Genomic DNA, 26,236 nt, shown 5'->3' on the forward strand with positions numbered 1-26,236 from the left:
TTTCCTTGTCTTTAATATGATCATTTGTCCTGTAGAACTTCTCACAATTTGGATTTCTTTGATTGCTTCCCCTTAATGCCTTTTAATATCTTCTATCTCAGATTTTCTGTAAACTGGTAGTTAGGATCGAGAGACTTGATCAGATACATACTTGATGTGTTGTTTAATCAAGAAAAAATTGTGAATGATGCCTCTTCCTTTCTCTTGTGTCTCATTAGGAGTCATGTAATGGTCAGTTGTCTCTGGTGTTAAGATGGATGTGTGGTTTCAAGTGTTGCCAGCCAGACCCACCAGTTTATAAAGTTTGTCATTAGCCTAAAGGTTTTAGTAGTCATTGAGGATCATTACCTAAATGCTTTATTTCATTGTGGGTTGCAAAGTGAAATATTCTCATTGTATCCTTCATTTATTGCCTAGAGTTTTGTAATGAAAGAAATCTCATCCTCAGCTATTCATTTACCCTGAAATACTTTTCATACATATAAAATGCAAAATAAAAGACAAATTTTTGAAATAATGAGATGGTTCCTGCATCTTATCCAGTTTTTGTTTTTAGTATCATTGTGAATTTATGATTTACAGTATTTTCATGGTTTGATCCATTGCAGTAATTTTTTTTGGCAGGGGGGAGGTGGGAGGATGATGAGATTCTTGCATCATAGGCCACTGAGAGCCCCTTCAAGTTGACTAATTTGTCCTTTCAGCACAGCCGTTGTAATCTTTGATAGTGTCTTCAAATTGGTCATTAAATCACAAATGAGTAGCATTCCAAAAATTTATAGACTGTTTTGAAAGCAGAAAGTGTACCAATAGAAACAATGTAAAAAAAAAAATGGTTATTTCCAAAGCTTAGCTCCCAAGTGCTTATGGAAGGGGAGCCTGTAAGTTAGATACTTCAGTAAATGCTGTATTCTGAATTCAAATTCGAGTTAAGTATCAAAAACATATTCTTAAACATTGTTGTCCCTACTTGGTAGTCTGGGGAATCTTCCTTTTATATCTTGGGTCTGTCTGGTCCTCGATGGGAAGTCTGCCCTCACCCTGCATGTTCCAACTGCAAAATGGACTTGTCCTGTCACATGTAGATTCCGGGTAGAGATAGGACCTTACTGTGTGTGTGTGTGTGCGTGTGTCTATGCATGTAGACATGCTAAGGATCAGAGATTTAGGGCACCTAAGAGTAGACTGGTCTTCCTGTAGTGACTAATCTCTCTTGTAGCTGGGATGATGGAAGCCTGGGGAATGATGACTGGGAAGAGACAGAGCCTCCCAAGGCATCAGCACCTTACTGATGGAAAAAAAGGACAGTAACTCATTCCTAAGTAGGGGACTAGTTAGCAGACTCACTATTGTCTAATTTTGGAGTCACCTCTAGACCATTGTTAATGAACTAAAGCCTGAGAGTGAATATTCAACTAAAAGAAAAGTAGATGATGTATTCTAACATAAATACGGAAAAGTCAGCAAAACATAATTTCTTTTTTGTAAAAGACATGTATGTCTGCTTTTAGATTTCCATCGTTGCATTTATAACTGCTACAAAAATGCCAGCACTCCATCGACATGAAGAAGAGAAGTTCTTCTTAAATGCCAGAGGCCAGAAAGAAACTTTACCCAGCATATGGGACTTACCTACCAAACAACTTTCTGTCGTTGTGCCTTCATACAATGAAGAAAAACGGTGTAAGCCCAGTTTTGATTTTTTTGGTAAAGGGTAGTTTGGAAAGAAAAGGAAATTTAAAGTATTTGACTTCACCGTCTTTGCCAAAACATTAATAGATGTGGGCTGTGTTGAGCGCACATTGATAATTGTAGTTCGGCAGAGAGGGAAGTGAATATTTGCTCTCACGAATAGGAGCAGCATCATGAGGCAGTGGGGCTGGAATGTTCTAGAGAGGTAATAAGCAAGTTGTGGACGGAAGGCAGGATTCCAGATGGGAATGACCATTGGGAGAGTACCAGAGGGGCTTGTTAGATTATTGGGACTTTTTTCTGCATGTAAGCTGAATGTGCCAGGCTTGGAAAATCATTTTCAAAAGCGATTTTTAATATATTTTTTTCTTTAAGTGCCTGTGATGATGGATGAAGCTCTGAGCTATCTAGAGAAGAGACAGGTATCATGTTTTCTCTTTTAATATGATATCTCCAATTAAAACTAGACCAGGTCACCAACTTGTGGACTCCAAGCTAGATGCACTGTGAGAGGCAGTCCTGGCAGCACCCCGATTGCTGGGCCACCTGCTGCTCGGCTTGTTGCTATCCAAAAGCCCGGCACGTAGCATGCTACCTCCAGAGGCAGGTGGGTGACCCAGGACAAACCAGGAAGCAGAAATTTCTGTTTCTGTGACCTCCTACCCATTTTTATCCTGTCTTGCCTGATGATATATTTAAAATTGAGTGACAGTGTATGTCTGCAGACTTTGTATGATACCACAACGCTGTTTCTACTTTTGTGACTTATAAGAAAAGGTGTATTGTTGTTTTTGCTGTTAACTTTTCTTCTCTTCTCTCTTTTTTTATTTTTTGGTTAACTGAGTTTGAATAAACAGAAAAACTAAGTCTGAATGAACAGAAAAAAAGATATTTTTAAAAGACTTACACTAACATTGAAATTATTTTGTATTTCTTCAGTATTCTCAAGAGTCTCCCTTCACAGTTTCTTCCTCTTTTCCTTACATAAGGAGAAGAGAAATAATACACAATCTTCTTTTGTAACATTAGCTGCCATTGGAATCTCCTTGGAGGGATTAAGAATTAAGTGAGTTCTTTTTTTAAAAAAAATTATTTTGATTTACTTTGCTTTTAGATTTTTTGTATAGAGGGGAAATAGAAGATTCACTGAAAAAGAAAGGGCCGTATTACCTTATTACCAACTCCAAAAATTCAATTTAGAGAAAAGAAGAAAGGAATTGAGCCCTTAATATGTATGAGGCTTCTATCTCTTCAATTACATGTAATCTTTACACCAGCCACATAGAGTAGATTTTTCTGTTCTCTTTTTTTAATCAGAAAATAGGCCCAAAATGTTAAGTTGCCCAAGGTCATTAGGCTAAGAAATGCTGCAGCCAAGCTGGAATCTTCCCTCTCTGACTTCAAACCTCAAGAGCTTTTTTCTTGCACACCTGTACCTTCTCAGATGTGCTATAGCACTACAAGTACCTGGCTTCTTCCACCACCAAGGTACAGGGCAGACCAGGGAACAGCAAGGTGATATGTGGAGATTGAGTCAATATTCACTCTCCACCTCTACCCAGGATCTCTCTCTTTTTTTTTTTTTACTTAGCCTTTTTATTTTATGTGGTTTGTGCACTAATATTTATATTCAAATTTATATGTATCAACACTAAAGCAGTTTTTTAAATTATTGATAATTTTATTAGAATACTTTATGGCAATTATGCCAAATTATGTTATTTTATTTTTGTTTCTTGCAGAAACGAGATCCTGCGTTCACTTACGAAGTGATAGTAGTTGATGATGGCAGTAAAGATCAGACCTCAAAGGTAATACACTTGCTTTTAGAATTGACAATAGATAGAAAATACAGAATAATTTTGCACATGTGAAATCTCACTTTCATTCACCAGGGGACCCTAAAACTGTGCCTGACACTCCATTGTTACAGTGTAGATAGCAGAAAAAACAGATTTCGTTTATGGAACTTCTCCATAAGACCAGGGAAGCTTTGATCGCCAGATAGGGAAGAAACATACCCACACACAGTTCCTCCTGGCCTTTAGGGTAGGAACCTTCATTGCCTACCAGTTTGTGCTTCCTTTTTCCCTAAGCACAGTTTCTTTATGCTCCATCTTGCCTTATAATTTCTAAAGCAGTCACGCCAATAGAAACCTGCCTTCATACCAGCCACTGGGAATCAGGTGTGTCCTCTCACATGCACAGAGAGCACTGGCAGGATCTGGCCTAGGAAGGGTAAGTGCTGCACTTTGAGTAGTATGATGTGAAAGTTATGAACACAAGCCATCTCGGCAGTGTAGTGATACATGCAGGGAATGGCATGGAAAGCAAACTTCGGACACTTGCTGCTGAGATTAGAGAGGTAGCCTAGACCCAGCTGAGGCTGCGCATCTTCTCCTGAGGAGCACTTTTTTGGTGGCCCTTGACCTGTGAGTGGCCAGCTGCTCTGCTGGAAGGATCAGAGATGCCCTCCTAGGGAGGACAAGCAAGGGAGGGGTTAGCAATTGGCCCCACTGCTCCCAAGGTTGGGAGGAAGTGGAAAGTTGAAATTATATTTAGTAGAAGTTTTTATTTAAAACAAAGACACCAGTTTTCACCAAGTTAAGTATTTACGGATTCCCTGTTAACGTCTTACAGTCTGAGGGGTGTGAGGAAAATTTTAGGTATGGCTCTTGTTCTTGAGGTGTTTCAGACTAAGGGGGCACAAATTATAGTACAAGAGAATACTGCAGTTGTACAATGATATTTATTATATCCTCAAACAACATAGCAAAAAGGCGAGTGGGCACTCAGTAGGAACTCAGTTCACAAATGGTGGCCGAGTGACTGCTGCTGCCCTGTATACTAAACGCCGTGCTATAAAACTTCAGTGTGCATCCATTCCAAATAGGTGTGGCTTCAACAATGTTATATTCCTTGACGCTACATACAGACTCTAGAGGGAGCTTTTCATCCTAACATAGTAAAGTCTTATTAGTTCACTTAGCTACTCACACAATGACTTTATCTTCTTGGGTTTGGAGCCTTATGATGAATATCAAGTATTGTGCCATTCCAGAGTAAACATCTACAGCACAGATAACTTCTTTGAACAGACATTTCTTCAGCTGTTAAGCAGGAGTCAAGAGTTCTGACTGGTACTAAAATACAAAGATGTAAAGACTACTTTCTGTCTTGAAGGAGTTCACATCTATTAATACTGGAAATATGCAGTAAATAATTAGAGCACTATGTGTTAGACATTTTTATCAATTAGAAACTATATCATAGAATGGCTTAGATAATAAAGACGTATAATTATCTCATCTGCCAGGAAGTCTGGAAATAGTTGATTCCAGGGTTGGCTTAGCATTTTAACAGGATCAGGTTGCTGGATCCCTATCATTTTCAGTCTCACGCATTCCTTCATCACAAAATGGCCACAGCTACAAATATTACGTGTCCTGGAGCAGTAAGGGACAGCCAGGACTTTAAGAATCATCTCTGGGCTGGGCATGGTGGCTCATGCCTATAATCCCAACATTTTGGGAGGCCAAGGTGGGAGGGTGGGAGGATTGCTTGAGCCCAAGAGTTTAAGGTTGCAGTGAGCTATGATCATGCTACTGCACTCCAGCCTGGGTAACAGAGCAAGACCCCGTGTCAAAACAAAAGGATCATCTCTGCGTGCATCTCTCTTTTTTAACTAGGAATGGCAATCTTTATCAGAAGTCCTCACCCGCCCCTTTAGTAAAGCCCACACCCAAAGTTCACAAGCTAGAACTTAGTGACATGACCACCCAAGCCTGCAGGGAGGCTGTAGAAGTACTCAGCAAAGAGGAGTTAGACCAGTCATGGTTCATCCCCTAGGGCTTCACAGTTGTCACTATGCATTATTGGGGCCGTAACAGCAAAGAAGGAGGCACTGTTTGCTGGATTGGCAGTTAGTTAATAGTGGTACAACAGGAGTGTGTACACTGGACCATGGCTTCATTTGCTCATTGAGACTGATAGATTTCAGCTATATGTCAGAAACCAGAAATAAAAATCTTTGCTTTTAAGTCACTGACATTTACAGCGCTGACATTTGCATTATGTGATGAGTAAAGTAATAGTTGAATGAGAAAATGCTTTAGTAGTACGTATTATACTTTTCTTTTTTCTGGGGGAAGGTGAGGGTGGGCATGGAGGCTAGAAAAGAGAAATGGTGTTTGAGTCTTAAGCTGGCCTGACAGGTGAGGAAGCTGGAAGACAGTGTTCTGAGAAAAGGCATACAAGTGTAAGACCGTGGTGTGGTCTGGAAATCTCAAATACTACTAATGTACATGGTACTAATGGGGCGGCCTCAGAAGCTGGCTAAAAAGGTGAGGGCTGAATCACAAAGGATCTCCTATGCTATGATAAGGAACTCATATGTGATGCTTAGAAGCCATAGGTCATCCTTGAGGGTGTTTAAACAGGGCTTACGTAAACCGATTTCCATATTAGAAATGCTCCTCGTATAACTTTGGGAATGAATTAGGGAGTCAGGCTAGAGATGTGGAGACTTTCGAGGATAAGGCCCTGAACTAGGTCAGAAAGATGTGAGGATGGCATGGATTTGAGAGGCATTTTACAAATCAGTCGGTGAGTTATAGTAGCCAGTGAATTGTGATGCGTGATAGAAATGAAAGATGATTTTCAGGCTTTCAATTTGAGCATCTTAGTAGGTAGTGATGCCATTTGCTGCAGCAAGGAATATAGACTGAGCAGGAGTGGGAGAAGGAGATGAATGAAATTCTGGAGTTTTTATTTATTCGGTATATAACTAGGTGACGCAGGACAGAGAGTCTGGGCTCTAAACAGACATGTGAGATTCATAAATATAAGGTGTAATTAAGCCCATGCAATGACTCCCAGTGAGCTTTTATGTTGACAAGAGAAGATGACCAGGGGTTTCCCATTAGCTATGTGTACAACGTAGAGTCGGTCCTTGTGAGCATTATCAGCATATAAGGAGCAAGCCAAGCAAAAGGAGTTAGTGGTGAAAACTTAGGAACAGTTAGAGGAGGGCAAAGGCCAGATGAGAGCAACTTTACAGCTGCCTGTAGAGATGGTTGTCAAAGGAGAGGGTACCTGATGGACTAAGGTTACAAGGAAAGGGGATGTGGAAGAGCAAAGGGCATGAGCCATACTACAGTGGACTGAAAAATAAATGGGTGATGAAATGCAGGTGGCAAATGTAGATCATTATCTCATGACTTTGATTATAAAGCAGAATAATGGCAGTAGTTTGAGAAAATAGTGAAGTCAAAGGAAAGTTTTTAGGATGCTGGCAGCTTAAGCAAGTCTGAGGCTGTGGAGCCAGCAGAGAGAAGAGATTGAAGATTTAGAAAAGAAGTTACAGCACGGATATCTGCTGAGAGAGAGGAATTTGAGTGAAAAGATTCGGGGGAAATGGTCAGGATACAAACAGCCTCTCTGGGGAATAAGATCGATTGCAGACCAGAACAAACACAAAAGTCATTAACCAGTGTTGAGGGCCCAATCACAGCTTTGTACCAGTCAGATAGCACATGGCTTTTGTGGGTTTTTTTTTTTTTTTTTTTTTTTTTTTTTAGCAGCTCAGTAGCTTAGGTAGAGGAGTCAAGAAAGGAAGGTCATTGTCTACTCTGGCAGTTCCTCTGCAGGCAATTGAACTATGATTTCAACCTAGTAGGTCAGTGCCACCAAGAATTCTACAGCTCCTCCAGGTCATCAAAATGTAGAGTGGATATAATCTAGTCACAAGAAGGGGTAAACTCCAATAGCAATGTTTGAGCCAAGGCAAGAAACACGGCTTATATAATTCTCTTAGAATCCAAATTAATTTTATTCTGACTTTTCTATAATTTCACAGGTAGCTTTTAAATATTGCCAGAAATATGGAAGTGACAAAGTACGTGTGATGACCCTGGTGAAGAATCGTGGGAAAGGTGGAGCAATTAGAATGGTAATACATATTTTCAACATTTTTATCTAAAATATAAAGGTATCTGGAATAAGGTCTTTTGCAGACTTGTATGTTTGCTCGCTGCTTGAATACCAGCATTTCAAGTTAGTGATAACATATTTTTAATAATAACTTCATGTTTTTAGTCAAATTTTATCTTATGTCATATCTATAATATACTGGGTGATTTAAAAATATATTTCTGTTTATCTTAAAGTTTAAAATGTTACCATCTACCGCTGTATCTTTGATAGAGTTACCAGATAGTAAGCTTATGTGGTTTCTTGCTGTTTAAAAATGCTTTTTTGTATTAAGTTTTACCTTTACAAAGGTATGCTGTTATGCATGGTAGCATAAACTAAGATGAATTTGACTTGGGTCTATCCTGATGAAATGTGCAGTCTAATAGAAAAAGTAAGCATTTGCATAAGTAAAAAAGAAGATTACAATTATGACAGACACGCAAATAAAGTGCTAAGAAATTTCAAAAAAGAGGTTACTGTCAGCTGAGGCATTATCAGGTACGAATCAAGCTGAAAGTTTAAAAATCAAGATATGTGAAAGAAAACCTAAATAATTGACATTGAGGTTCATTTATTTATTTTTCCCTCATAAAAAGAGGTCTAGAAGTGGGCACTCCAGGGTTTGTTCAACTCCACAGTCATCAGAAGTCCAGGCTTCTGCCCTTTCACTCCTTCCTCATGCACACAGGGTGACTCCTGGAGCACTAGCCATTGTGTCCACATTCAAACAGTAAGGAGAAGGGAAGTGGTCAGGACACAAATCATCACATGTTGCCCTCCTCACAGTGTCTTATGAGTTAGGGTCTATTAGTTTGATGATTATATAGATGAGGAAAGTGAGGAAAGAAGGTAAAGTAAATTACCCAACGTTTTCAGATGATAAGAGGTAGAGTCGAGATTTGGATGCAGTTAGTTTCCCTCTGAAGCTCATGCTTTTAACCTCTCTGATAATTACAGAGAAACGACTTGAGAAAACAGCACACCATGTAGCAAAGCCAGAAAAGACAGAAGTAGGAACTCTTTGGATATGTACTAGAAACTGATTCACTTTGGCTGGGTCACAGGATGTATGAAACAGAAAGAAAGTAGGATTGATGCAATGTCATGGTGGGCTTTACATCATCCATTTGTTTCTTTATTCAGCCAACGTTGTACTTTCATTAGAGACACGGAGATGAAAGACACCTATTCTGTCCTTAAGGATATCACAGTTTAGTGGGGAGACAGACCATTGCCATACAGTGTGGTAAATGCTATAATAGAAGTATATGCAAAATGTTGGCACCACCATCTGTTGCGGGGAGCAGCACAGATGTCCCTGAGGAGGCAGATTCTGAGCAGGATCTTCAAGGAGGATGAGGACTTAACCACACACAAGTTGGGAGGACAGGGAGCCTAGACAGGGAACATGAACAAAGGCACGGCAGTGTGAAAGAACATGCCACAATAAAGGACCCACTCATGGTACCCATGTCTTGACTGTGGAGATAAGGCTGGAGGGGTGGGTGGGTTCAGGTCACAAACTAGGCAACGGGCTTTTACATTTTTTACCATTGACAGAGTCACACTTTAATCAGCCAGCAGCAAGTGTAGCAATATTAGGCAAGGTATGATTAATTTTTATTTGGATTATGATAATGACAGAAGAGAAGAAAATGAGGGGATAAATGTGAGAGCTATTAAAATGACATAGAATTGGGTCTGGGATCAGAGAGAAGAATGACATATTAAGCCATTCTTACTTTGCTATAAAGAAATACCTGAGACTGCATAACATATAAAGAAGAGAGATGTGATTGATTCATGGTTCTGCATGCTGTACACAAAGTGTGGTGCCAGCATTTGCCTCTAGTGAGGGCCTCAGGAAGCTTCCACTCATGATAGAAGGCGAAGGGGGAGCAGGTGCATTATATGGCGAGAACAGGAGCAAGTTAGCGGGCAGGTTGGTGCCGCACACTTTTAGACAACCAGATCTCATGAGAACTTGCTCACTGTTGCGAGGACAGCACCAAGCTATTCATGAGGGATCCACCCCCATGACCCTAACACCTCACACTGGGCCCACCCTCCAACATTGGGGATCACATTTCAATATGAAACTTATAGGGGACACAGATCCAAACTATGTCAAATAAGTACCAGTGGCCTTGGGTAACAGGGAGGATGATGATGCCATTAATAGAAGGAATGAAACACTGGAGGAGGAGCTGGTATAAGAGGTAGTTTGTTGAGTTCGAGCCATATTAAGTTTGAGGCAGCATGCAGTGGTATCCAGAATAGCCTAGGAGAGAGGGTGTGAGTGAGTCATCCACATATGTCAGATGATAGTTGAACCTGAAGCCATTAAACTGTCAAAGAGGAGGTTACAGAGAAAAGGAGAACCAGGAAATCTTAAGGCAGTGAGACACATGAGAAATAATGGGCGTCACATATGACTGAGGAAACACAAATGGGAGTTGCTGTGGTAGACTGCCTTTTCAAGGAGCCACGGTGAAGTGAAGGCCGTAGACGGTAGAACAGGAAAGTAGGCTTAAACAAGTTTGATCATGTATCATTGAAATTAGTCACTTATTGGTTTTTTGCCCCATTTCAAACTAATAGCTCCAGTTTTTTTTACCACCTCAGCCTCCCAAGTAGCTGGGACTACAGGCATGTGCCACCATATGAGGCTAATTTTTAAAACTTTTTTGTAGAGATGGAGTCTCACTGTATTGCCCAGACTGGTCTCAAACTCCTGAACTCAAGCAATCCTTCCACCTCAGCTTCCCAAAGTGCTAGGATTATAGGGGTGAGCCATCTCACCTAGCCTTTTGCATTTGTTCTAACGTGTGATTAAAAAGACATCACAGATACTAGTTAGTGAGCTTATTATACCATAGAATAAATGATCTGATGTCTCTCTACATGTGTATATGTCTTATCTATAGTCACACTATGTTGTGTTACTAAAGCAATTTTACTATATCAAACTGTAAATATATTTGCACTTAAGGCATAAGGAATTCACTCAAATACACCAGAGAAATTAAAAGTTGATGTACAGTTTATTTCTGTATGAAATATGCACTCATGGAGCCATAATTTGCACAAAAGACCAGCCAATTCAGAATTGAATGGCATAATTTTGCTGTTTCAAATACCGCAAATGGCATAAAATAACATTTGGATTTATGCATAATTCTTAAATTTTATTGTCACTATTTACTTAATTTAGTAAACTTTAGATCCTATAATAAAGGATACTAAAGACCTATATTCCTATGATACATTTCACAGCATATCTGTATTTAGAATATGTAATCTGTCTATAAACATGTTCTTCATATGTGGTTCTAAGTAGCCCCTAATTCATTTTAAGCATCATGACACGATAAACATATAATATGTATGATAGGTACTGTCCCTTTTTATTCTTAGTGATGCAGAATATCTTTAATTTGTCCAAACCTATTTTATTATCTTGGTATTTTCCAAGATATTTGTAGTATGACGTCACAAAGTTTTTAAAATAATGAAGACAGGCAATAGGAACTTTTGAGAAGATCTTCATATACAGGTAATTTGTTTTCAGTGAACTCTGGCCTCCTTCAGCCATCTCATACCTTATCTTTCACTCTTAGGTATTTTAAGTAGAACAGACTGAAATGTCATTGAATTTAACCTTCATTTTAACCAATTTTCTTTGACTTGAAATTTTAAAATACAGGGTATATTCAGTTCTCGAGGAGAAAAGATCCTTATGGCAGATGCTGATGGAGCCACAAAGTTTCCAGATGTTGAGAAATTGGAAAAGGGACTAAATGACCTACAGCCTTGGCCTGTGAGTATAAGAATGTAGTTTAAATAACATTCAGTCAAGAATGCAGGGGAGCTAAAGTAAAAGGAGAATTTACCTGTCGGTTTAAAAACTGAGTGTTTTTGGTATGAAATCCTTATACAAATGGTACAACCCCATAGAGGAACTGATCATTTTGTTACAAATGTTGTCTGATTTTATGAGATTCACTTGACAATTACTTATTTAATATTGTGGCCATTTTTCTGTCTTGGTTTCTGATTGCTTCTACCCAAGTTTTAATATTTATTGTGCATGTTCAATTAAGGCTTTTATTTAAAAGTATAGCCTGAGTTCCAGGTAAAGAGATGAAATGAAGCTGGATCACAGAATCCATTTTTTTTTTTTTTTTTTTGAGACGGAGTCTCGCTCTATCGCCCAGGCGGGAGTGCAGTGGCCGGATCTCAGCTCACTGCAAGCTCCGCCTCCCGGGTTTACGCCATTCTCCTGCCTCAGCCTCCCGAGTAGCTGGGACTACAGGCGCCCGCCACCTCACCCGGCTAGTTTTTTGTATTTTTTTAGTAGAGATGGGGTTTCACCGTGTTAGCCAGGATGGTCTCGATCTCCTGACCTCGTGATCTACCCGTCTCGGAATCCAGTTTTTGATGAAACAAACAAAATCACAAGTAGCAATCACTCAGAAAGGATTATTTGAAACTTCATGCCATAACTTCAAAAAGTGGAGGTTGAGGAAATAAATAAAATCCTGGTGCCATTTCTACCTTTTAAAAGCCATTTAGAGAAATAGGATGAATTTATCAAATCCTGAGCGTTTGCCAAATACTTCCCAATCTGGAAAAAATGAATTAGAGAATGAAAAAGCACCCTTGAACAACATCAAACAATATACCTACCATCACACAACATGTCAGAATTTCAGCAGACGCAAGAAAACTTGCTGAGGTCTGCCGTTTTTCAGGACTGTAAGCTAAGTTGGGGGGACAGATCCATGTGACTAGATCCTTTCCGGGATAGAGTGTAGCTTGTTCAAGACACGTGACAAAATCTCACAAGACCAGGGAACCCAAGTAACCCAACAAAGCCACATAGAGCCCCAGGGGAGGGTCCCTCCGCCCTGCCTTCCCACCACCTACCCTCAAGTCCAGATATAATACTCAGGCCTTGAAATTCTAGTTTAGAGGGGGAATAGGTAAAAGTATATCAAGGAGAATGTTCATTTACGGTAGGAGAGTTGCCCATGTTAATCATGACAAAATGAAGAAAGAAATGGCAATCACACCAACATATAATTACACAAAAAATTAAAGTTGCATACAAAAGATTAAGACAGTGTAATCAAGGAAAAGGACAAAGTTACATGCAAGTATTTTGGCTAAAGAAATAAAATGATGAAAATAAGAAGTTAGCAACACAGGTCTTCAAAGGTAAGATGACAAAACAACAAAATGGTATTAAAAGAAAATTACAGCCCAAGTTTACATGCCTGTAATTCCAGCACTTTGGGAGGCCAGGGCAGGAAGATCGCTTGAGGCCAGGAGTTTGAGCCCAGCCTGGGCAACATAATGAGACCCCATCTTTATAAAAATAAGAGAAAAATTAACAGGGCATGGTGGTGCATGCCTGTCGTCCCAGCTACTCAGGAGGCTGAGGCAGGAGGATCATTTGAGCCCAGCAGTTTGAGGTAATAGTGAGCTGTGATTGCCCCACTGCACTCCAGCCTGGTGACAAAGCAAGATCCTGTCTCAAAATAAATAAATAAATAAATAAATAAATAATAGAAATTACAGAACTAAGAAAACAAATTGAGACCAAAATAAAATGAATATGTAAAACTGTCTATGAATTAGACCTAGTTTAGAATTGAATATTATTACATATTTATTAAGATCCTATTTATTATAGCAAAACCAAACCAAACAACACAAGAAAGTAAACATACAAGCGCCCCCCCAAAAAATTTAATAATTACAGAAAAACTCACTGCATATCTTTCTAGAAATATTTATTTAATTCCACACTTGGTGAAGTATTGCATATCTCCCCCACCATCATCCATCCCCATCCCTCGTATTTCTAGCTGTTTTTTGTTTTTTTTCTAGGTGTTTTTTGTTTTTTTAAGATTCTAACTGAATGAACTATTACAATTTCTTAAGAGAATTAGCTGTAAAGATATTCATACCATTGCTGTTCAGAAGAGTAGCACTAGCTGCATGTGGCTATTTAAATTTAAATTAAATGAAAATCTAGTTCCTCAGTTTCATTGGCCACATTTAAATTACTTGTGGCTAGAAGCTACCTTTTTTTTTTTTTTTTTTTTTTTCCCTCTTAAAGGAGATAAGGTCTTACTGTGTTGCCCATGCTGGACTCAAACTCCATCCTCCTGCCTCAGCTTCCTGAGTGGCTGGGATTATAGAAGTAAGCCACCGTGCCCAGCTTGTATGGCGTTTCCATCAGCACAGAAAATTCTCTGGCTTATAACGTGATATGAATTTATTATTGAATATGTTGTAGTTCACTCTTACTAAAAAAGTATTTCATGCCCCACATCTTAGTAAATTATGATAGGCTAAAAGGAAAATCTAATTCATAAAGTTACTTGGTGTGATTTCCTTGTTCTCCCCAGACGACCCCAAGAGAAACTTGATAAATATTTCCCTTTCATTATCTTTCTAGAGGAAGCCATGAGTGGGAGGGAGAGCATAGGGCATCAGGTTTTTAGCAGCTGATGTTGTCATTCATCGGTAGGGCAAAGAGAATTTAAATGATTTTGCTGATGTTAGGGAGTGAACCAAACAATAAAACAGAAAAAAAATTTGAACTTTATTCTTATAAATCTAGTTCCTTTATACTACTCTGAAAAGAAAAGGAGTTCTGATGCCATATTTTTTCCTTATAATCCCATTTACTACATTGTTACTAGAAATGTTAAGTTTTAAAGAATTAAAGCATGTGATTATCATTAAGCTATTAATTCATAGCCTTGGTTTTATAGCACCTTAAAGTATCCCTAATTTAAAAATGTCCCAACTCAATTGAATTAATTTGAATTAAATTTAGTAAGTTTTATTAATATGTATCATATAATACTCTTTGGAGGAGGTAGAAAGGAGGCAAATAAATGATAGGTGGTTAAAGTTACAAGATTCATAGTTTTTGGATCCACCCAGTAAAACATATCATGGTTCTGACAAAGCTTATAAACAGCCAGTCATTGCTCTCAGAAAACTTACATTCTGAAGTTGACATGCATAGAGAAATTAGAAGAAATCTTCTTTCTTATGTAATTCAGGTGTTGGAGAACTTTTTCTGTAGGACCATATAGTAAATATTTTCAGCTTTAAAGCCTATCAGTCTCTGTGGCAGCTGCTTAACTCTCTATTGTAGCATGAAAGTAGATATAGATAAAATACATCCTTTATTTACACAAATAAGCAGCAGATCAGATTTGGGCTACAGGCTGTAGTTTGCTGACCCTTAAATCTAATTTAATCATTTATACAATATTGGAAAGCTTTTACAACTACCTAGTAATCTTTCAGCCTCTGCTGCATAACTCTAGCAATGCCTAAGCAGCTCATTCTGTCTCAGCTCCACTGTGAAGTTCCTCTAGACACCAAATGCAAATACGTCTCCTTTTAATCACCCCCTTCCATTGTTTCTGTCTTCTGTAGCTACACAAAATTATCTACTGCACTTCTTTGTGACAGCCCTTCAGAGAGTCAAAGCTGTTTTCCATGTGTATTCTCTATTTTAGGCTGTCAGTTCTTACAGTTTTTTTGTTGTTTGTTTGTTTGAGACAGTCTCACTCTGTCACTCAGGCTGGAGTGCAGTGGCTCAATCTCGGCTCACTGCAAGCTCCGCCTCCCAGGTTCACGCCATTCTCCTGCCTCAGCCTCCCAAGTAGCTGGGACTACAAGTGCCCACTACCATGCCTGGCTAATATTTTTTGTATTTTTAGTAGAGACGGGGTTTCACCGTGTTAGCCAGGATGGTCTCGATCTCCTGACCTCGTGATCTGCCCGCCACAGCCTCCCAAAGTGCTGGGATTACAGGCGTGAGCCACTGCGCCCAGCCCAGTTCTTACAATTTTTAAACATAGCGTATTTTTTTCGTATAATTTTCCACTGAAGATGTGTCTGTTTGTGTGGATTTGGTTTCCACGTTACCTTGTTACTTTGTACAGGTATTGCCAACAACTCTTTTTCCTACTCATTGCCTTTGAACTTTGTCTCTCCATCTCTGCACTGGTGTGGATTTCTTTGCTTTGTTTTTAGGAATGGAATTGTGGCCAGTTATCTCTTTAATAATTTCAACTTGTTAAATTTCCGTGTCTAAAGGTGTAGGTTCTTATTCTATCTTTAGGGCAATAGCTGTTGTCTCCATTCATTTACGCCACTGATTTGATAAGCATGCCTTGCATGTATTTCCCTAAGCCCTAATAAAACTAGTGACTGAAATAGTTCAGAAAATAATGAAACAGGAACATGGGTTTCGTAGTCAAGTCCTGTAATTACATGACTGTCTCACTAGATGGCAGTCATTAGCTTAAATGTCTTTTACAATATTGTTTTGACCAGTTTAAGTCATTTCTTTAGTACGTTTTACAGTGGTTTCTAATGTTTTCTTTCTTAGCTGATTTTTTTTTAATGACTACAAAAAGAAAGAAATCTGTTACTCCTTGCTTGTATTTCCTCTTAGAGTAACTAGGTCACATGTTCTGGTCTGATGATTCTTATACAAGGTCGTCTTACAAAAGTTGCCTACAATTTCTTTTCTGAAAATAAGTGCTCTTGTAAGGTTTTAAACTACATGTACATAATTTAAGTAGAGCTTTGTATAATATTTACAAACAAAATAGGGCATTTACATTTTCATACTAAAAATTTTATTTTATTTTATTTTATTTTTGAGACAGGGTCTCCCTCTGTCACCCAGGTTGGAGTGCAGTGGCACAATCTCGGCTCACTGCAACCTCTGTCTCTTGGGCTTAAGTGATTCTCCTGCCTCAGCCTCCCGAGTAGCTGGGATTACAGGCATGCACCACCACGCCAGGCTATTTTTTGTGTTTTTTGGTAGAGGTGGAGTTTCATTGTGTTGGCCAGGCTGGTCTCAGACTCCTGGACTCAAGTGATCTGCCCGCCTTGGCCTCCCAAACTTGGGGATTAGGGGCATGAGCCACTGTGCTCAGCCAAAAATTTTATTTGTATTTTACTTGTATTTTCCTTTCCCACATCTTTATTCTTTAATATGCAAAGCTTTCCTCTCAGATTTTCAGTTTCCTAACCGGTAGTTAGTCTACCTCTTTTTAAAAATATGCTTGTTTTTTAGTAATTTTTTCTAAGCAAACTATATGCTGGCCAGGCACAGTAGCTCACATCTGTAATCCCGGCACTTTGAGCGGCCAAGGTGGGAGGATCACTTGAGGCCAGGAGTATGAGACCAGTGTGGCCAACATAGCAAATTCCCATCTCTACTAAAAATTAGCCAGGCGTGGTAGCGCACACCTGTAATCACAGCTACTCGGGAAGCTGAGGCATGACAATCGCTGGAACCTGGGAGGCAGAGGTTGCAGTGAGTTGGGGTTGCGCCACTGCACTCCACCTTGGGCAACAGAGAGAGACTGTGTCTCAAAATATAATAAAAATAAAAATAAACTTTCAAAAAATAATCGCAAAGTGTATGATCACTTGTTCAGTTGCTTAACTTTTCTAAATAGAATCAAAAATCCCTAACAGGCAAAATAAATGCTAAAAAGTGTGTATTTCATGATCATAGAGTAATTTCTCAGCCTGTGACTTAGGTTTTAAATTATTTTATTTATTTATTACTATTATTTTTTGAGACGAGGTCTTACTTTGTCACCCAGGCTGAAGTGCAGTGGTACAGTCTTGGCTCACTGCGACCTCTGCTTCCAGGGTTCAAGCAAATCTCGTGCCTCAGCCTCCCGGGTAGCTGAGACTGCATGTGCAAGCCACCATGCCTGGTTAACTGTTTGGTATTTTTAGCAGATGGGGTTTCACCATGTTGCCCAGGCTGGTCTTGAACTCCTGACCTCGAGCAGTTGGCCCTCCTTGGCCCCCCAAAGTACTGGTATTACAGGCTGAGTCACCACTCAAGGCCCTTAAATTCTGATTTAGACATAGCTCTAACAAGCTTAGTTTTTAGTTTTTTTTTAGCCCACAGATGACTAGAATTAATGGATATGAAAAAGATACAGATAAAAATTACATTAAGAAGAACCAGAGGAAGCAGATCTTAACCACACACACAACTCAATCTGCAGTGCTGGGCTGCTTACTAATGACCCTGAATGCTCTTTTTTCTCTAATATAGTATCCTTGGCCAGTTGAACTTTTGTATACCAGTGATTCATATGTGCGTGCATAGTTTGGTTCCTTAAAAGAACATGACAGTTAGTCCTTCTCCCCTTTTTTGTGGACCATGTGAGCAAGTCTAAGAAGCTAGTATGTTTGTTTCACCTCTCAATATATGGGTAGAAAACTAGGCTTCCAAAAGAGAACTCAACCTCCAAAATCATGTGTTTTAGAGACCAAGCAGTTACACAAACATTTTGCTGAGCTCTTTGTGAAATCAAACAAATAAAAGGACAGCAAAAATAAAAGGGCAGTCTTGAAAATGTAGAAAGCAGTAGCCTGTATAGAAAACTTTGAAGAGAACCTGTCCTAGCAGATCTCAAAGTATGTTTCCCAAATCATTGAAGATGGCTCAGGACTAAGTCTGCCTATCAAACTGGGGATTTAATGCCAACAAACCCAGTTAAGAGGTGGATATCTTCTGGAACGTGAAACAGTAAACTTTTCCTGTGAAGGACTAGAAAATAAATATTTCAGGCTTTGTAACTCACATGTGGTCTCTAAAGCAATCCTGTTCTTCCTCCTCCTTCTCTCCCCAGCCCTTTCATAGCTCAAACGCCATTCAAAAACAGGCTGAGTGTAACCCCATAGGCCACAGATTACTGACCCCTTGTACTAACCACAAAATAGTTTTAGAAATTTAGTATCCCCATGGTTGTCATGAGAAAATGCTTTAAATTTAAAAGACAGGGCCAGGCACGGTGGCTCACGTCTGTAATCCCAGCACTTTGGGAGGCCAAGGTAGGTGCATCATTTGAGGTCAGAAGTTCGAGACCAGCCTGGCGAACATGGCAAAACCCCATCTTTACTAAAAAGAAATACAAAAACTAGCTAGGAGTAGTGGAGCGCGTCTATAATCCCAGCTACTAAGGAAGTTGAAGCATGAGACTCGCTTGAACCCAGGAGGCAGAGATTGCAGTGAACCGAGATCACGCCACTGCACTCCAGCCTGGGCAACAGAGCGAGACTGTCTCAAAAAATTTAAAAAAGGAAAGTATATAAGATTTTAGAATGACTTATATCTGAAAAGATGAACATTTTGGTTCTTGAAGTGACATTCTCCTGTTGGGTAGAAATTTGTTCATGTGGAGAAGTTCATGCCTAGTGATGAGGCGAAGTTGAGGTATGTATTGTGTTAGTTAACCACTAATTCTCTGTCCCACTGGAACGTGAGCTTTGCTAGAAGAGGGGCCTTATCACTCCATCTCCAGTGTCTAGAATACTGTAAATAGTAAGGACTCAGCAAATATTTGTGGGACATATGGATACTACTGTATACATTTTCTAATGGGAAAGCCATGTTACATTTAAAAATAGTCATAAATGATACCAAAAAGGCAAATTCTCATAAGGGAATAGATAGCTAAAATAAGCCAAATTTGTATAACTTCTCATCTGCAATTTAGGAAAACACTGAAGAAATAGGTGGTCAACTGATTGAAATAATGCTGCCAATGTGGCACATGGTAAAGAGAGAAAGGATGTAGCATTCAGATGTATGATAGGGATTTTGTTTTATTTTTATTTATAATGTTTTTAGTATAAAAACATCGCTATGGCATTGTAAAAAGATTAGAAACAGCCTAAAGAAAGAAAACAACCAACCATATCTTATCACCCAGAAAAAATTGCGTTAATACTTTTTTAATGGACCATTTCCTCTGAGTATTTATATTCTAACAATGTAATGGGGTTTTGAATATACTGATATAAAAGCATAAAGATCCTCCATGTAATAGTTTATAGTAAATAAGGAAAAGCCCTGAGAAATTATTTGAGTCATGCTCTTATTTCTGAACAGATTTCAGCATCTGTAACCATCCTATATAGATAAATGTTGAGATGCTTTTTATTTTTTCTTTTAACTTTTTACTATGAATTTTGAACATAAGTAGAGTGAATAGTATAATAAACCTTTGTCTAACTTCAACAGATATCGACATTCTGACGTAGTTCTCTTTTTTTTTTTTTTTTTAAAGACAATTTTATTGGCCAGGCGTGGTGGCTCAGGCCTATAATTCTAGCACTTTGGGAGGCTGAGGTAGGTGAATAGCTTGAGCTCAGGAGTTTGAGACCAGCCTGGGCAAAATGGAGAAACCCCTTCTCTACAAAAGAATATACAAAAATTAGCAAGGTGTGGTGGCGGGCACCCTAGTCCCAGCTACTTGGGAGGCTGAGGTGGGAGGATCACCTGAGCCTGGAAGGTAGAGGCTGCTGTGAGCCATGATTGTACCACTGCACTCCAACCAGGGCAACAGAGTGAGACCTTGTCTCCAATAAAACCAAAACAAAAAAAGAAAATTGTTTCTTACAGTAATACTATTTGGAGAAACCTTAAGAATTGCTACAGTTTAAATATATTCAGTAGACTGGCTTTTTAAAAGGCTTTGTAAGTGTATTTTGATTTCAAATTTAGTTGCTATCACAACTTGAGAAGCTGTTTTATGCCATATGAAATTTTGTGTATTCCTTTTAACCATAACACCTTCATCATAATTCTTCTTACGTACAGCCTTTTTGTACTGTAATAAAAAATAATCCACCTTTCCTCAAATGAATGGGAAAAAGAATGAGTGTTGCCAAATTTTTATGTTGAGTCTGTGCAAATTGATACAATGTTTTGTTTTGTTTTGTTTCTTTTGAGACGAGTCTCGGAGTCTCGCTCTGTCGCCCAGGCTGGAGTGCAGTGGCCGCATCTCGGCTCACTGCAAGCTCCGCCTCCCGGGTTTACGCCATTTTCCCGCCTCAGCCTCCGGAGTAGCTGGGACTACAGGCGCCACCACCTCGCCCGGCTAGTTTTTTGTACTTTTTAGTAGAGACGGGGTTTCACCGTGTTAGCCAGGATGGTCTCGATCTCCTGACCTCATGATGCGCCTGTCTCGGCCTCCCAAAGTGCTGGGATTACAGGCTTGAGCCACCGCGCCCAGCCGATACAATGTTTTATAGAACAAGTTGAAAATATGAATCAAGAGCTTTAAGTAATTCACATTCATTGACCCAGCCTTGAGAAATTCATCTTATGAAAATAAGAATATGTACAAAAATAAATCTTCGAGGATTATTATTTGTTTTGTAAATATAGCTTTTTTAAAAAAAGGAAAAAATTGAAAACAATTTAAAATGTCCAATGTTAAGTTATACTAGTTAAATTCATTATTGTATGGGATGATTATTCATTATGCATAATTAAATGAAAAATGTTTTTTGTTTTTTTTTGTGTTTTTTTTTTTTGTTTTTCGTTTTTTTGTTTTGAGACAGAGTCTTGCTCTGCTGCCGAGCTGGAGCGCAGTGGCGGAATCTCGGCTCACTGCAACCTCTGCCTCTCCAGTTGAAGCGATTCTCCTACCTCTACCTCCCAAGTAGCTGGGACTACAGGTGCACACCAACATGCCCAGCTAATTTTTGTGGTTTTAGTAGAGACGGGGTTTCACCATGTTGGCCAGGATGATCTCGGTCTCCTGACCTTGTGGATCTGCTCGCCTCAGCCTCCCAAAGTGCTGGGATTACAGGCGTGAGCCACTACGTCTGGCCCGAAAAATGTTTAACATCGTGATATGTGTGGGTAGATGTGCAGTAATGTCAACACATTATGCATTGTGTATAATAATAGAACAGTGTGTTAATATCGGTTGTCACTGGAAGGGGGATTACGGATATTTTAAATTTTTTTCTTTAATTACTTGTTTTGAACAGTGAACCTGTATTTTGAGAAAGAAATGGTTTTCTTGAAATTAAAACTTTAATTTTTTAATAAATACAACTTTTTCTTTACTCATACTTTGTTTCAGTACTTTGTTTCTCTGTTTCTGCTCATAGGGTGAGTATGACTAATTTTACTATCTGATTTTTCTTTTACTAATTTCTAAATTGATTCAACTTCGTTTCCATATCTCTGCCTCATTTGGAGCCAGAGTTGTCTTTTGGAGTGCCTGTGCCAATTTTTGTTTCCATTTCAGTATGTGGAAACTTTGGATGTGGAATTCAAATAGACCTGGGTTCAAATTCCATGTGACTTTGGGTAAATTAATCCATCCACCTTCACATACCTCTTCTGTGATGTGTGGATAATGGGATCCCATGTTCATAACTCTGAGATAGTGATTAAAATGAGGAAATGTGGCCGGTCACAATAGCTTATCCCTGTAATACCAGCAGTTTGGGAACCTGAGGACAGGAGTTCGAGACCAGCCTGGCCAACATGGTAAAACCCCATCTACTAAAAATACAAAAATTTAGCCGGGCATGGTGGCGCACACCTGTAGTCCCAGCTACTCGGGAGGCTGAGGCAGGAAAATCACTTGAGTCCAAGAAGTGGAGGTTGCAGTGAGCCAGAATCGTACCACTGCACTCCAGCCTGAGCAACAGAGGAAGACTCCTAAATTAATTAATTAAATAAATAAATAAATAAATAAATAAATAAATAATAAATGTATGTCAAGTGTTTAGCATGTGTTCAGCACTCAACCAGTAACTGTAATTATTAACATTTATCTTTTTCCTTTTTTTTTTTAATTGAAACGAAATCTTACTCTATCATCCAGGCTGGAGTGCAGTAACACAATCTCAACTCACTGCAGCCTCTGCCTCCTGGGTTCAAGTGATTCTCATGCCTCAGCCTCCCAAATAGCTGGGATTACAGGCATCCACCAGCACACCCAGCTAACTTTTTTTGTGTTTTTAGTAGAGAAAGGGTCTCACCATGGTGACCAGGCTGGTCTTGAACTCCTGACCTCAAGTAATCCTCCCGCCTGAGCCTCCCAAAGTGCTGGGATTACAGGCGTGCGCCACCACACCCGACCAACATTCATCTTTGTGCTTGATATTTTTTCATCAGATCCAATTCTGTTACTGTTTATTATTGTTAATATAAATTAGCTATATTTCTGTCTATTCCTTCTCTCCAGTAAATTGTGTGAAAATATTTAACTTAAAAAGTACTGAGAACTGGGCACAGTGGTTCATGCCTGTAATCCCAGCACTTCAGGAGGCCAAGACACGCAGATTACCTGAGGTCAGTAGTTTGAGACCAGCCTGGCCAACATGGCAGAACCCCGTCTCTACTGAAAATATAAAAATTAGCTGGGTGTGGTGGCATGTGCCCGTAATTCCAGCTACTTGGGAGCTGGGACAGGAGAATCTCTTGAACTCAGAAGGCAGAGATTGCAGTGAGCTGAGATTGCGCCACCGCCCTCCAGCCTTGGCAACAGAGTGAGATTCTGTTTAAAAAAAAAAAAAAAAAAACAAAGGCCAGGCACAGTGGCTCATGCCCAAAATCCCAGTAGTTTGGGAGGCCGAGGAAGGCAGAACATGAGGTCAGGAGATGGAGCGCATCTTGGCTAGCATGGTGAAACCCCATCTCTACTAAAAATACAAAAAATTAGCTGTGTGTGGTGCCACATGCCTGTAATCCCAGCTACTCGGAATACTGAAGCAAGAGAATTCCTTGAACCCAGGAGGCAGATGTTGCAGTGAGCCAAGATCTTGCCACTGTACTCCAGCCTGGGCAACAGAGTGAGACTCTGTTTTAAAAAAAAAAAAAAAGTACTGAGAAAGATGATTGATTTAGCATTTATTTCTAGAAGATAATACACTTCTTACCACTGTTTTTTTTTTTTTTTTTTTTTTGAGACAGTCTAACTCTGTCGCCCAGGCTTGAGTGTAGTAGCATGATCTCAGCTTGCTGCAACCTCTGCTTCCCGAGTTCAAGCAATTCTCATGCCTTAGCCTCTCGAGTAGCTGGGATTACAGGCACCATGCGTGACTGATTTTTGTATTTTTAGTAGAGATGGGGTTTCACCACGTTGGCCAGGCTGGTCTTGAACTCCTGGCCTCAAGCGATCCCATCTGCCTCGGCCTCCCAAGGTGCTGGGATTGCAGGCATGAAGCACTGCACCTTTTTTTTTTTTTTTTTTTTTTTTTTAAATGAGTTAGGATCTTGTTCAGTTGCCCAGGTTGGGGTGCAGTGGTGCCATCATAACTCAGCCTCAAACTCTTGGGCTCAAGCAATCCTCTTACCTCAGCCTCCCTAGTAGCTGGGACTACAGGCACATGCCACAACACCTACCTCACTTATTACCACTTTTAAAAGTCAACTGTCATAGTAACTTAAAATATTCATTTTAAAAAACCATGAGAAATTCAGGTGTACTCCAAAAGAGGTTTAAAAGAAAGAGACTCCATGTCTACAGACATTTGACAGTTTTTAAAACAAAGCTATCTTTCGTTTTTGAAGAACAGCTAACTTTTTGAAAAAACATTTAGATTAATTCTACCTGATAATGAGATTGGTATCAGGGATTCACTCTTACATCAGAATTCTTCAGATACTTAAAACTCTTAAAAGCTCTTGGGGACTTATGCTGAGACGAAGGATTTTGATTTGTTTTTAGTTTAATTACATGGTATTTTAACTGTACTCATGAATCTTCGAAATGTAGAAGTATGTTCTTTTTTTTTTTTTTTTGAGATGGAGTCTCGCTCTGTCGCCCAGGCTGGAGTGCAGTGGCCGGATCTCAGCTCACTGCAAGCTCCTGCCTCCCGAGTTTACGCCATTCTCCTGCCTCAGCCTCCCGAGTAGCTGGGACTACAGGCGCCCGCCACGTCGCCCGGCTAGTTTTTTGTATTTTTTAGTAGGGTTTCACCCTACTAGAAGGGTTTCACCGTGTTAGCCAGGATGGTCTCGATCTCCTGACCTCGTGATCCGCCCGTCTCGGCCTCCCAAAGTGCTGGGATTACAGGCTTGAGCCACTGCGCCCGGCCAGTATGTTCTTTTTTATGTATTGCTCAATAGTGTTGTTGTTCTTTTCAAGTTTAAAGTTAAAACTGATTTGCCACATGCTGTTTGAACTTTTAACATGCTTCCTCTCTAAGAAAATCATTCTCTCCCTTTCTGCACAAAGTACCTCTGCCAGAAAAACAAGGGAAGAAATTATTTTAATACTAAATAGTAGGCAAAGCATATAACAGAATTTTTTTTTTTTTTCCTGAGAGGGAGTCTTGCTCTGTTGCCCAGGCTGGAGTGCAGTGGTGCAGTCTCAGCTCACTGCAACCTCTGCCTCCCAGGTTCAAGCGATTCTCCGGCCTCAGCCTCCCAAGTAGCTGGGACTACAGGAGGACTACAGGCGCACACCACCACAGCCGGCTAATTTATGTGTTTTTAGTAGAGGTGGGGTTTCGCCATGTTGGCCAGGCTAGTGTTGAACTCCTGACCTCAGGAGATCTGCCCGCCTTGGCCTCCCAGAGTGCTGGGATTATAGCTATGAGCCACTGTGCGCAGGTGAGAAAATCCTTTTTTTTTTTTTTTTTTTTTTTTTGCGATGGAGGCTCGCTGTGTTGCTGAAGCTGGAGTGCGATGGCGCAATCTTGTCTCACTGCAACCTCCACCTCCCAGGTTCAAGCAATTCTCCTGCCTCAGCCTCCTGAGTAGCTGGGATTACAGGCATGAGCCACCACGCCTCGCTAGTTTTTGTATTTTTAGTAGAAACAGTGTTTCACCATGTTGGCTAGAAGGGTCTTCAACTCCAGACCTCAGGTGATCTACCCACCTTGGCCTCCCAAAGTGCTAGGATTACAGGCATAAGCAACCGTGCCTAGCTGAGAAAATTCTTAAAAGAAAATATGGATAGCTAAAACATCGCCCAAAAGTTTTTTTTTTTTAATTAATAAGTTAAAATAACTAGAACTGACAAGAATTTGGTTTAATAGTCAATATCATACCAGTTAATGGGAATGTAAAGAACCTTTTTTTTTTTTTTGAGACAAGTTATCGCTCTGTTGCCCAGGCTGGAGTGCAGTGGTTCCTGCCTCAGCCTCCCAAGTAGCTAGGTCTACAGGGGCATGCCACCATGCCTGGCCAATTTTTGTACTTTTAATAAAGATGGGGTTTTGCTATGTTGCCAAGGCTGGTCTCAAACTCCTGGTCTCAAGTGATGCACCCACTTCGGCCTCCCAAAGTACTTGTATTACAGGTAAAGAACCTCTTAAAGGAAAATTTGGCCCATATGCATTAAAAAACATTCAGACTTTTAACTTAGTATTTTACATCTACGTCTCTCTCCAAAGAAGGAAATCTAAAATACAGGTAGAGTTTTATACTGAAAGATGTTCTTTCAGTTGCCTTTTCTATAACATAAAATTAGAAAGGACAGCAAACAGGCAAATAGGCAAAGCAATGGTAAATCTGTACATTAAGATATTGTGTAGCTCTTACGGTTGACACGAAAAAGAAAAACTACCATGCAGCACTGTTATGCCAAATTGTTGAAAGGTAATCAAACCTGAATCTTATCAAGCCTCTGAATCGAACTACCAGTTTAGAGGAAGTACAGGGGACAGGAGGACATGTTAAATGTCACCATGGGGCTGCACTCAGCAATATCTGAAATGTAGGAAACTCTAGAGC

General features: G+C 39.7%; 1 protein-coding gene across 2 annotated transcripts in view; it reads left to right on the top strand.

Moving 5' to 3' along the window:
• Nucleotides 1–26,236, top strand: part of ALG5 (ALG5 dolichyl-phosphate beta-glucosyltransferase) — a 52,412-nt gene that overhangs the window by 2,188 nt on the left and 23,988 nt on the right. Inside the window, exons 2-6 of one of the 2 annotated variants that reach the window (XM_010383090.2) lie at nucleotides 1,512–1,683; nucleotides 2,068–2,114; nucleotides 3,435–3,503; nucleotides 7,550–7,642; nucleotides 11,372–11,485. In XM_010383090.2, the coding sequence (XP_010381392.1) occupies nucleotides 1,512–1,683; nucleotides 2,068–2,114; nucleotides 3,435–3,503; nucleotides 7,550–7,642; nucleotides 11,372–11,485 (495 nt within the window). The remainder of the gene's footprint in view (nucleotides 1–1,511; nucleotides 1,684–2,067; nucleotides 2,115–3,434; nucleotides 3,504–7,549; nucleotides 7,643–11,371; nucleotides 11,486–26,236) is intronic. The other variant, XM_030921946.1, reaches the window with a different exon arrangement.

The sequence above is a fragment of the Rhinopithecus roxellana genome, chromosome 18, assembly GCF_007565055.1.
Source record: "Rhinopithecus roxellana isolate Shanxi Qingling chromosome 18, ASM756505v1, whole genome shotgun sequence".
NCBI classification, from domain to species: domain Eukaryota; kingdom Metazoa; phylum Chordata; class Mammalia; order Primates; family Cercopithecidae; genus Rhinopithecus; species Rhinopithecus roxellana.